The 13,269-nt window shown below is 37.4% G+C and overlaps 1 protein-coding gene across 2 annotated transcripts in view; it reads right to left on the reverse strand.

The window, feature by feature from the left end:
- Positions 1–13,269, reverse strand: part of runx3 (RUNX family transcription factor 3) — a 56,628-nt gene that overhangs the window by 18,071 nt on the left and 25,288 nt on the right. For both annotated transcript variants that reach the window (XM_067386056.1, XM_067386057.1), the window contains 3 exons: positions 11,561–11,805; positions 10,415–10,571; positions 8,937–9,041 (listed from right to left, as the gene is read on the reverse strand). In XM_067386056.1, coding sequence (XP_067242157.1) covers positions 8,937–9,041; positions 10,415–10,571; positions 11,561–11,805 — 507 coding nt within the window. The remainder of the gene's footprint in view (positions 1–8,936; positions 9,042–10,414; positions 10,572–11,560; positions 11,806–13,269) is intronic.

The raw sequence follows: 13,269 nt of genomic DNA on the forward strand, positions 1-13,269 counted from the left end.
GCCTGAAGTGTACATATGAAGTAGACTCGCGTCAAAATCGAGGGAGCGAGGGTCTGTCCATATAAACTTCCCTCGTCCACTTCATGAAGTGGAACGCACTTCAAAACGGCTGCAGGGATTTCACCGAGGGGAAGTGCTTAGGGAAGTTTGTGAGTATGTGACTAAAATTGGAGTGGAACGCAGCCCTAATTTGTTTCTGAATGAATTAATGTTTTTGAACAAATCATTTGAATGAATGATTCAATGACTCACTCATGAATCAGAATGGACAGTAACTTGTCGCCACCTACTGCCGTAATAATGAAGCCTGCAGGAAGCGTCACTATACACTAGTGATGGGAAGATCAGATAATTTTAGAGTCTCTCTGATCTTGTTCAGCAAAATGAAAAAAAAAAAGTCTTTATTTAAGTTATTTTTATGAATTTAAAATGTTATATGTTCATTAGCCATATTCCCCGTACAAGTTCACAAACAATCTTTGATCATATTCCATATTAGGAAATAATTTAATGTAACCAGAGATAAGCATAAATAGTAAGAAACAAAAATTAGTTCACCTCTTGAGTCTTTAATTCATTTGTCATGTGACAGATGCTATAAACTACATGTTCATGAATGACCCCACACTAATTTACACCAATAATGTGCAAACCGACATGCAAACTAACAGTTCCTCCCCAGTAACAGTTCTGCGATATAAGCAGTATAGCTATCGTCATTGTTCATTCGAGTCCGTACTTTCTGCACATGGAGTATGTGTACCCAGAGGCCCTCTCTACACACTTTCAGCTTTCATACTCGCACTGATCAACTGACTGATACGCCCAGCTTCCTTCCCTCTCTCTCTCTCTTCATTCTCTCTCTGTAACGATGAAAAGAAAGAAACATATGTTCCCCCTTGGACAGACAGAACACAGGCTCTTTTAGCTCTGGTGGAGTGTGTATGCATTTGGGCAGGGCTGAAACTCGACATTCACTGTGGAGGGGCCAGACATGTTACGGCGGGCACACTGTTAATATTTGTACGGGTGTCTATAAATGGGGCCGATAGGCACTTGATAACATTGTGAAATTGATCTGCACAGACTGAGGGTAAAGAGTGCTTTAGCTCAACTGACTGAAGGTTTTAGCTGTAAATTAGTTTAGAGCTGTAAAAAAAACAAGCAGGCTCAGATGGATTTTGCTGAATTTTTTGAGATTTCTGTGCTTTTTTTTGAGGGATTATCAGCAAAAATATTCGAAAATGTGTTAAACAAAGACTCTTGTTGATAGCTAAAAACATCAAGAATTTAATTAACCAAAAGAAGCGAGAAATTTGCAGACCTTTCAAAATGAGGGACATTAACAAACAATTAATTTCATCAATTATTTTTCATGTGCTATGTTTCATAAAAATAATTCATTTTTAAATGCAAATCATAGGCATAATTTTGACTTTTGGCATACAATTACCCACCAGTTATTTTTTTTATGTGCCATTTACAGACAATAAACCAATATACAAAGACATGGAAATATTAGACTTTGGGTGGCCTGTTTGAGGATGAGAGTAGTCTGAATCTGTTAGGGTTACCATCAACTCCAGCATCAATGCATTGTAAAGCAGTTCTATATGACTTGAAATGTCTTGATATGTTAAATGAATGTAGAGCTCCACCTGTTTTATTCTCCACCGTTGTAGCTGACAGTTGGTGGGAGTGAGTTTGTGCGTACGTCAGGTGTGGAAACCGAGGCCTCAAATGAAAGTGTGCTTCCGTAGTAACGAACGCTGGAGACGTTTCTACATCTGCTAAGATCTCTGCACCTGTCTTCTTTTTCGAACTACTCGTACATTCACTCTCTGTCCATCTGAGAGTTGTCGTAATGTCAGAGCAGTGTGTGACCAATCCCATCAGCCCATGACAGGAAGTGGGTTTGTGCCAGTGAAGTGTGTTGGGAGGAAAACTAAAATCCTTAACAGAGCCTCTATTCAACCTCAAACTGCACACGACACTCTTTTTCTGAGATTTGCTGATTTTTTTGCCCCTCAAATATTAATAATAAGGATATCAAATATAGTCTAGCAGCAGGTTAGTACTTAAATATCATTTAAAGAAATTTTTACAGTACTTTTTTTTGGTACTAGGTTGTGTCTTACTGATACAGCTGCTTTCAAATATATGCAAGAAAATAAAGAAGAAATTAATTTGCATTTTCCTAACTGAGAAATACTTGAAAGCTACATTCAAATGTTTTAATTAAATTAGTTAATATTTATATTAATATTCAACCATATTAATATGTATATTAAGAAATGAAATTAAAACATTCATGTGTAGTGGTTAAGGCATAAACTTTGAACATGTCCCTGTAATAAGTTGTACAGTGTTTTTCTCAAACAGTTCTCATCATGTGGAAATGGTAGAAACAATTCGAATGGTGCCGAGGGAATAAAGAGTCTCTTTTGTTATTATCTCTTTTCCTTGATTCTTTCTCTAGGGCAAGTTGGAGCAGGTGAGATAAAGACCCTTCAATAGTGCCCATATCCATTAGACAATACACAAGCCAGAGGCAGTCACCCACCGCTTTGTGTTTTCTATGTCTGTGTTTGTTACACCCTCTTTGCTTTTCCTGTTCAGGTCTTATGCAGAAAAAGCATTAAAAACAAAAAGGGTGTAACAGCGCACATGTGTTTGTGGGTTTTTTGTGACTTCACTGAGAAATTACATCTTTTTTTGGATGTGTGCTAAACACTCCCAGACAAAAATATTATATATTTTAAAATATTTTAATAATAATAATTATATATATATTTCTTTCGATCTTTAGAAAACATTCAAAAATAATTATTTGTAAATTATGAATGACTGTGAATTATGAAAGACAAAGAAAAAGCTTTTCACTTGTTTCACAATTGTTGGTCACACATAATTCACTATAATTTTCACACTGATTTCATCATTTTGATGACTTTCTTCTTTTTCTAAAATGTGTAAAATAGTCCTAATAAAGAACGAGGATAAAGGTTTGCGTCCAAACCTTTGACTGGCAGTGTGCATGTCAGTGATATTGTATTCAAATGTGCATGCACCTGCATTTGAGTGGTTTGGTGTTTGGTTGGTTTTGGTTGACCTAGTTGTAACTCAAACCAAGAAACCTTTTTGACCCAGATGATTCGACATGCTTTTGACTCTTGCAAGCACACAGTGTCTTCAAGCAAACATGCATCTAACAGAGGTGTTCTGCTCTCTGCTGGCTGTACGCAGCTGGAATGTTCTGAAATATAATGCCTGGGTTTTATAGGACAAAAGAACGAGCACACTTTGTGTTAAGAGCGTGATTTAGGAGCGCATTCCCGTGCCAAACTAATGAAATTCAAACGCAACTGAGTTTCAGTGTGAGGAATTTCATCCAGCTCTTTAAACATGCTGCTCTAAGAGGAGACTGACTGTCTGAAGACTTTATTTGAGATTATTCTGGAAGACGGAGTGGAAATTAGAGGAGAGATGACAGAGAAAGGTGTTCTGATGAGAAATGCTAGAGGTGTTAAAAGGCAGGAAGAGACCCTTAATTTCAAAATGCAAGCGCCTACGCATGTGTGTGGCTGTGACAGGATTTGACGCAACTGCAGCTTGCAGGAGTGTGAGAAAAGATACAGAGATATATCTGTCGTGCAGAATAGGTTTCAATCTTACAGTTCACACAAGCAATTGTTTACTTAGCAATGTGGTATGTCCTAAATGAGGACATACAACAGACTATATATAATATATTTTCATTTTAAATTCTAGAATTATCTAACCCTAACCTTAAAAGAAAATCTTATATAATTTATAAATAAAAAAAAATTAAAAAATCTTTTGTCAGATCAAGCTCACATTTGAAGACAAACTATTTTTGTCCACAAACTATAGCTAAGCATATGCACACACTGATTAAAAAAACAAATACAGTACTTGCCTTTAAAGGGGTCATATCATACTTTTTAATTATTTATTTTCTTCTTAAATTTTTCTTGTGCCAAATACAGTCATCATTTAGTTTAGCCTTGACCATTATACACCTTCTCTTGAGCCTTAGAATCAAATGGCCATTTATTGCTGCTGTTCCTTTAAGACTTCTATGTAAATGTCTTCTGCATATGTAAAATAAGAAACAGCTTTTACTACTTTTGTATTTCTTTCCATTCTATGGAAGTCAATGGGGACCATTACACATATTCTTTAAAATATCTTATTTTGTGTTCAGCAGAAGAAAGATATTCATACAGGTTTGGAACAATTTGAGGGTGGGTAAATGATGACAGAATTTACATTTTTGGGTGAACTATCCCTTTAAGACTCGTTTCTAATAATGGGATTCTTCAGAATCAATTTGACATACTTCCCCACTAATCTTATCTTCAAATCTTCTCATATTTATAAATAATAGAATTTATTCCATTTCCTCTTTATTATCTTACCATCACTGACTTGGCCACGTTTCTGAACTTCAAACGCACATCATTAATGTGTGGTGGTCATAGTCAAATGTATCTGTCTGACGTCAGAAAGTTGAGGAAGTGTGTAACAAAAGATGTTAGCAGAAAGTTTTGAGCTTGAAAAGTTGGAGTTTTCGTGGCACAATGAAGTCTTTTATCTCAAAAGATCAAGGATAAATTGATTCCTCATGATATGACCCATTTAAAATGTTAAAACACTGTGCTCTGACAAAGAAATTCTCCTTTTCCCAACAAGCTCAGTGTGTGTGTGTGTTACTGGAAGTCTGGGCACATCTCGCTTCTTCAATTAGGCTATTTGCAGAATTTTCCTCACTGTTAAAAATGGCAGAAAAATAAACAGATGATTCACTATAATGTTCCCGTAACACTCCTCCCTCTCCTTTCTGTGTCTCTCTCCTACCCAATGTCTCTCAGACGTTTATCATGGACTGTGAGGTGCTTTATTATGCTACTTTATTAAATTAGTCTTTAAAGCTGCTAATGGTGTCTGCTGGGTCAAACAATAAACAAGGAAGTTCACAAACACAGGTTGAGCCTGGAAGATATTGGATGGAGATACTCAGTGTGTATTTGTGACTTGTGCAGGGGTGTAGATACCCAATGCCTCTTTTGTCAGCCTTTGTCAAGTTTATCCCTCAATGAAAAGAAAATATGACTGGGAGGTGAAGATAATGAGGACAGAATAATCCTTTATATCCTCAAAGACACTTTTTTGTCAAATGCTGAGCTGTAGCTCTAGGATCTGCAAGGATTCATGGCATGCATGCTAAAGCAACCATACTGCACTGCATGCTTGACCATTTGTTTTCACTGTAATGAAATGTCTGTTCATTTTTCAAACGCATTCCATTCATTTGCCATCCGATATTGGCTCCATTCATATTTAGCGTCAGTGGTGACGAAAGCTGCTAGTTGCCGTTAGCGATGTCCACCAGTGTTGCTTTGAAGAAACATTCTTATGATGCACAAATAGCAGAACGACTGTTAATAGCATTAGTGTGATAACACCACCATCAAAAACTGCAGAACTCACGCACAAATGCACAACTTTTATCCTCCCATAGGATCTCAAATGATATCTCAACCTCTCAATTGAAGAAAAAGACAGCAGATATGATCCCTTTAAAGCATACAATCAGACTTTCCCAAAGAGCCCAGTAGGAGTTTTATCTATATTTTTTCTTTGTTTTTGAATTATTATCATCTGCAATATTCATATATACAGGTGTGGCATACATTATTTAATGGATGAAACACCTGGCAGGTGTTTTACGCACACTCATACATAGTAATGTATGCATGTACACTCCTTTATTTACAGAAACAGAATGATATATGTGGAAAAATAACACAGCAAATGATATTGTGAACAGATTTACATGGCATCTACGAAATGTGTGCCAAAATGCAAATACAGTCGAACCTGAAACCCCTGACTATCTTCTCTTCTCTTCTCTTCTCTTCTCTTCTCTTCTCTTCTCTTCTCTTCTCTTCTCTTCTCTTCTCTTCTCTTCTCTTCTCTTAATACAGTATCGATTCAACTGGCATCTGTGCTCAAATGCTGACATTTTTACAGGGCATTTTAAGTGCGACTAAAATGTCCAACTATTTCTGGAGTCACTGTATCTATACTAAGTTCATCATTTCAAAATGCCTGTGCTTCTGTATATTGTGTGTGCATGGGGGGTCCCGTCTATCAGGTTTATCAACTCCACAAGTAAACATTAATGAGGTATTATTCTATTGCCAGCACTATCAAAGTACACACACACACACAGCCTCAGTCAGCCTGTGCCTGGGGGAGGAGAGGGTGTGGTTTTTCTCATGAAAGATGCCATCAACACAACATATCTGACAAAAGCTGAATACACACAAACTCCAACGCACATTCACACAGAAACAGCAAATGAACAACACAATGAGTTCAAAGACTTCAATCTATCATTGTGGTGAACACATTATGGGATGGTTACTTAGTGTTCCAATCACTTCCATACACTTGCAGATAGGGGCGAGTATTTTAGCTGGGTTTCAAAAAACATTTTTAATAGGTGATGTAAACATCACAGATTATTATTATTATTTATCATTTATAAAAAAACGTTTCTCATATCTTGTGTCTCATTTTCATTGTGTAGTCCGAAGTCATTTCGCATACTCCAAAACTAATGTAACCGCACCATAATCAATCAATCACTCACTCACACAATTTCCCACTGCATTGTGCCTGATGCACCTGTTCATTAGTGATAGTTGAGTGAGCGTAGGCTACAGGTCAGGTATGCTATGGCAATGTGACCCGCTCTACAGGAAACAGCTCTAAAGAATCATTACAGGCCAAATGTCAGTCAGCCAACATGATAAATATGATACGCATGAGGAAATTGAGCATTACAAGCGTAGCAAAAAGGTAAATAAAGGCCCCGGATTTAACCAAAAGCGATTTTTGTATATACTTTACATTACTACATATCACTGCATTTTATAAAATATAAAACCAAGTGGCATTTGCTCATGTGATGCTAGAGCTTTTCATAGACCTAACTGGGTAGGTCACATTTCAAACATTCAAAAGAAAGATTTTTATTAATTTAACATTTTTATTAAAATATTTTAATATATTTATTAAGATAAAAATGTATATATTTTTTTTTTCTATGACTACAGTAGTCTTTGCAATCAATTGTGAGAATTGGTGAGGGGATGTGCTTAATTGTCAAAAATAATGTTGAAATGCAAACAAACAAATTAAAAAAAATATTCGTGCTAACATTAGGCTTTCTCTTTAAGCAAAATATAATATATATTCTTTATTTTTTTAATTTTTTTATTTTTATTTTTTTAATTTGGAAATATGAGTCAGGCATGTTCTTGACAGCCTTCTTGAGATTCATGAGACCCAACATCACTTTTTTCCCCCACACAAAACCATTTTTTTCAGGTACTTTGAAACAACTGGGGTTTTTGTAACTTTTTGTGGATGTATGAAGTCAGTTCTCCTCAAGTTCAGTAACCACAGGTGTAGTTCATCAAATTTACTATGGACAAGTTCCACTAGCAAGTTTCACAATACTTTTTATCTTCATTTTGAACACTTTGTTTTATCATTTCAAACCAAACAAAATTGTGCTTTTGCTTGAAACATGCACTTGTGCCATCTTTCTTTAAATGCCACTTGATTTAATATCTACTGTAATTAAATAAATTCATTAAAGTGTCTAAATTATTTTTGGGAGCTGGTGTACACACAAAAATATGACAAAATCGCTGTCAAAAAAAAACACAACAACAGCTCTGTAAACAGCAGCACTGCCTTTCCTTTATCTCTTGCTCTCTCTGGTTGTGGTCGCGGCTGCATTAGTGTTATGGATCCGTACCCCTAGCAGGCGTTCAGTGCTGTGTTAATTCAGCGACTCTAATGCGGTCAGGCACTGCTGACCCCGTTGGTCAGAGAGAGTGGCCACTTTCATTGAACCCTCTGTGTTTGCGGCTCAGAGACGCACCCTCACTCTCTGTGCCGAAAGGCTTAATAACACACCACAACTGACATCTGAGGTTGGCAACCATCTAGACCACGAAGGACTGTTCGCTGTTTAATATTAACACATACTGCTGTGCAGGTATGTATAAACCCAAACATGAGAATACAAGGAGACATCGAAACCAACACTTACTCACAGAAATACACTGTACGGTACGTTTTTGGAACACACACACAGTGGCTCTATTCCCTGGTATCATCTGCGATGACTCATAGGTCTTTTAAAGCCGTCAGTGTTCTGCAAATAGTTAAAATACTCGTCGCCCAATCTGAATACTCCACCTAACATAGTATAATATCAAAACTATTACGCGCCATCACCAATTTAGCTATACAATGCAACGCAGTGTGCAGTAATCAACCTACCACGTTAATTCAGAAAGAAAACTCCAGGCACCAACAGATTATCTAATCTGTTTTACTTGGCACATGTTCTAAAGACTGCTCAGCTTAGTTTTTACTTCAGTAAATAACACGGTATAAAGCAGACACAAAGAAGAGACTATCTCATCTTATATCATCTCCTCAAATACTTTCCTTCGCCATGAAAAAGTGCTTCCTTCACCGCAAAAGAAATGCAATTTTAACAGAGTTGTGATTTGCAGTCTAGTATGAAATTATATGCAGACAATACATCAATAAATCAGACAAGACATCTTTCTTTGCATGCCGCATTGGTTGAATGCACAAAGAAACACACAGCAAGTCCTGTGTAGTCCAAATCAGTTCAAATAACTCATTGAATATTTCTAAATTCTATAAAATACTTGATAAAACACACCATTTGAGTTCAAGCAGAAAACTGTGTTACAAAGAAGTAGTCATCAAACCAAGATAATGTTGTAAATGTTAGCGCTTCTGGAAACAGTCGGTTAACACTCTTTTTGATAGTCATTTAGGGGAATTGTACTCACGTCTTGGCTCTCGAGGTCCGTCCACGGTGACTTTAATAGCACGATGGTATGTGGCGACCTGGGGTGGGCCAGTGAACACTGTGATGGTCAACGTGAAGCTCTTTCCTGAAGACGAAAGGAATACACAGAGATTCAATGTCATGATCACTTGTCGGTTTGAAAAGGTATTGCGTGATCCAAAAGTCTGAGACCACAGACATAAATTCATTTAATCCTTTAAATAAACATACAAATTCTCAAATCAATATTGCTAACATGATCAAGTTTTGTTCATGTAGTGTGAGTGCTGTTTTCATTAAAGCAAACAGAGAATTACCCAAATTTAAATTATTCAGTTCAGCTATTCTCTGAGAATATTATGCAGATAATTACATTTGTAATGAAAAATTAGAAAACATTCTCAAGTGGTTTCAGATTTTTCGACCCCACTGTTTGTATGGAGTGTAGCAACGAGAAACAGGAAAAGTATTTGTGGTTTACAACAAAAACAAATATTGTGCAATCAGTATTTTAGCAATGTGAATAACCTTTAAATTATATTTGCATGCTTTAAATCTGAAAAGGATCATTGTATTAGTTCTTTCGGTTGTGAAAAATAACATCATATAAAGTTGCCATGTTCCGGAAAAGCCCTCGGGTAAAGATAGGAACTCCCTCAGGCTGCATGAAATAAAGATTCATGCACAATCCGAGTGAGGTGGGTCACATACAGCTGGGAGAAATGAATGAGTTTCCTCTGAAAAGAGACAGCACTACTGCTTTGATGCGCTTTCAAATGCGTTTATGATGTGGATTAGTCAGACAATATGTTCCAGATTGTTCCCGGGACTCCACTGTGTCTGTGTGCATGTGTGTGTGCGTGCGTGTGTGATCTCTAAATGCAATGAAGCTGCGCTTTGAGGGGGAGAAAGCCGTGGCTTGTATGAGGGCTGTGAGGGTGGGGTAATTGACTGCAGAAATGAAAGGTACTTTTAATTCGCACACTGCAGCGCTTTCCACTCATCCGTCTGCAACTATTTAAAGTGTAACATTTACAGGAAAAATGTGAGTGCGAGGAGCGGGGCCAAGAGGAAAAAGACGAGAAGGAAAAGCTTCTGAAAGAATGTGAGCTATGTAAGAGGTAGGGTGTTTTTAGGTGTGTAAACAAGATGGTTTGTAAAGCTCAAATCGTTTAAGAAAAAATTCTGCTGTGGGGAAATTATTTTTCTGGGACAAGTAACTGAAGGATGCTGTTTTAGTCTTTTTATATTTTTGCTCCACCATTTGTTTATGAAATCTTCAATAAAAGTTTAAATGCTTGACATTTCAGGAGTTAAAGTTGTGTCCTGTCTTTGTCTGAATGAACTGCTATGCTTTAAATTAATTTCTTTCTGTCTCCTTCTTTTTTTTTATCACCGTGTTGTTGAATTTCAACCACATGCATGCATCAGACCACAGACAGACAGAGAGATACACAAACAGATTGGTAGATGTGGCACCTCTGCCGCTCCTGCCCACGAAGCGCAGGTCGTTGAATCGCGCCACCTGGTTCTTCATGACGGCAGACGCGTTTCTTAGCTCCGCGGAATAATTCTCATCATTTCCCGCCATCACTGTGACCAGAGTACCGTCAGGAACATCACCCAGAGCCACCACCTGATAAACACACAGATTAACCCAGCAGACCTAATCAGCAACACACACAAACCCCAAACCAAACAAATCAGGGTTGCAACTCTCATAATAATTATTACAATATAATCTTGTGAATACAGTGAAATGCATATAGCCTATGATTATAATGTATTGGCGGTTAATGTTACTAATATTCTATTTATATACATAGCATATTAAATATTTCGTTTTACGAGTAGAGAACATCGTTTCCTTCACAGATAATGTATAAGGAGCAATTTTATTTAAATTACTTTTAAAAAAAAATTCACAAATTTGTATAGGCCTATACGGTAAATATAAAAATAAATGAAAAAAAATAGTGGCCTAATATATTATTTTTGTAAATTATATATTTTAACCGAAATGTCGTTGTTGCGATAATTATAAAAATATTGCTATATTTACAATTAAATAATAATAATAATGACAATAAAAGTTCAATGCAAAGTCTCCGAGTGGAGAAAATCGTGCCGAATTTTGTTCATATTATCGGATAAGTAGAATTATGTCACAATGCTATCAGAAAATAGATCAAATCTACAAGCAGTGTTTGAATTATTCAGTTAAGTTCAGGTAAGTGGACTTTTTAAAGGATTCTTGTCTGTAATTTCCAGGGCACGAACTGGTAAACTTGGCTCGCGCAGCAGAACTGTATTTTGGCGCCCCTATGGTTAACCAAACGTCAACTATCTTACAGATTTTTAAAAACACATTTTGTTACAGGATAATGATACATAAATAAGTAAAAAATTATTAAAAAAAATAAATAAAAATAGTACTTAATTTGTTGATGTTCCATCCGGTACTGATACTAAAACTCTCGAGCAGCCTGATGTTGCTATGGTTATCTCCTCAGGAGAGCGCGAGCTCTGCTCACAAGCAGCTATTTGGCGCGTTCTGACTGACTTGTAATCTAATTGACAAAGCCATTAAATAAGTTATATTACAGAAAATAATGTTTTATTTACCTTAAAAGCCACAGGCAGAGTTTTGTTGCACCTCCAGTGTGACGGCAGCACAGAGCAGAGAAAGTTTGGGCTGTCCGTGCGCACCAGCTCTCCGGCGTGGTCGGCCAGCACGTCCACCACGGAGCGGGCCTCCACTGGCCGCCCGGACCGCAGTGGACCCGGTGCGCTCATGCTCGGGCTCTCGGTCACTTTAGGGCACGGGAACGAGGCGGAGGGCGGCGTGAACCGTCTGCTCGTGCTCGGGTCTACGGGAATATGCATCACAACAGATTACAAATGAGACCCCGTGAAGAGCTCAGGCACCTAAGTGAAGTAAGTACAGAAAGTCCGTGGTAGTGGACACGGAAAACTCCTCCGTGACCGTTTACTTTGCGTTTCAGTGCCTCACAAAGGATGCAGAAGCGTTAAAGTGCGCTTGAGTTTCCCACTGACTTCAGCAAAAAACAAAAAACCGCAAGCACACACATAGGCTACGCGCGCGCACACACTCTCTCGTGCTGCACGATAGAAGAAATATGGGGGAAAAACAGAACTGTTTTAAGTATGCCTGTCAAAGCATATGAAACTATTATTTTAAATGCACTTATTAAATAGCATTTATTCCAGAGTGTGTACAGCAGGTCTGTGCTGCTCCTGGATGTCAGTTTTACTTTCAGAGCGACACTTTCCGTCCTATCAGTCCAGAGTTTCCGAAAATAAAGTCCAAACAAATTAATCCAACAGTTTCAGAAGAGTTTCTGCAATAAAGTCCTCTTTAGTTGTCAAATGTTCTGCTTCCAAATGAATGTTCAAGCGTAAAAAAGTGAGTCAAAATTAGAAAGACGTTTCTGGTAGTCAGACGTGCGTGTACGCAAACGCGGCGCTCTGCGCTATGCAGACAAGAGTTATTTACTCATCTCATTATAGCCTGGAGTGCGCTGAGCGCTCCACCAATCAGTGATCAGGGCTGGGTCTAACTGACCAATCAGCGAACAGGGCTGGGTTTGATGCACACATCAAACGCGCCGAAGCAAAACTGAAAGCTCCTCCATTATCAGCAATATACTTAATGAACAATCAATAAATATTTGAATCCTCTCCTCACATGTTATGGCACATAATGGATAAAGGTTTAGAGTCTGCCAGGTGTGACCTTTAAAAACCACAGACAAAAATTAAAATATTTTCTGTTGAAGTTATTTATGTCTGTGTGCCAGTTTACCATTATATTGTTTTTGCCAAAAAAAAAAAAAAAAAAAAAAAACTTGGATAATGTATTGAGCAATCCAAGAATAATGGTTAATTAACATTCATTTGTGCTTCAACACATATCTTTCAAACAAAATCAGCAGCAATAACAATAATTAAACACATTCAGTGGCAACGTTCAAATTGTGCCAACATTTAAACAGCTATTTTTGAAAAGGAAAAACTGACAATTCTTTGTGCTGAATTCAATTAATTAATGAACTAATGGGCTTGCTGCATCATAACAGAACAGCAATAATTAAGATAATGTAGCCTAGGCTATTTTATAAGTCTCATACATGGTATTTAATTAGAATCTAATGAGTTCTCGTGTGGTTGACACACCCTGAGCTCACGCTCTCACCACTAGTAGGCGCATTTGTCGTTTAAAAACCTTCAGTGTCTCCTCAAAAAGTGATATAAAGCAGCATTAAACTGACACTGAGTGGGAGGAAAAAGACAGAGAGAAAACTGAAAACAGA

Source organism: Chanodichthys erythropterus, chromosome 5, assembly GCF_024489055.1.
Source record: "Chanodichthys erythropterus isolate Z2021 chromosome 5, ASM2448905v1, whole genome shotgun sequence".
In the NCBI taxonomy this organism is placed as follows: domain Eukaryota; kingdom Metazoa; phylum Chordata; class Actinopteri; order Cypriniformes; family Xenocyprididae; genus Chanodichthys; species Chanodichthys erythropterus.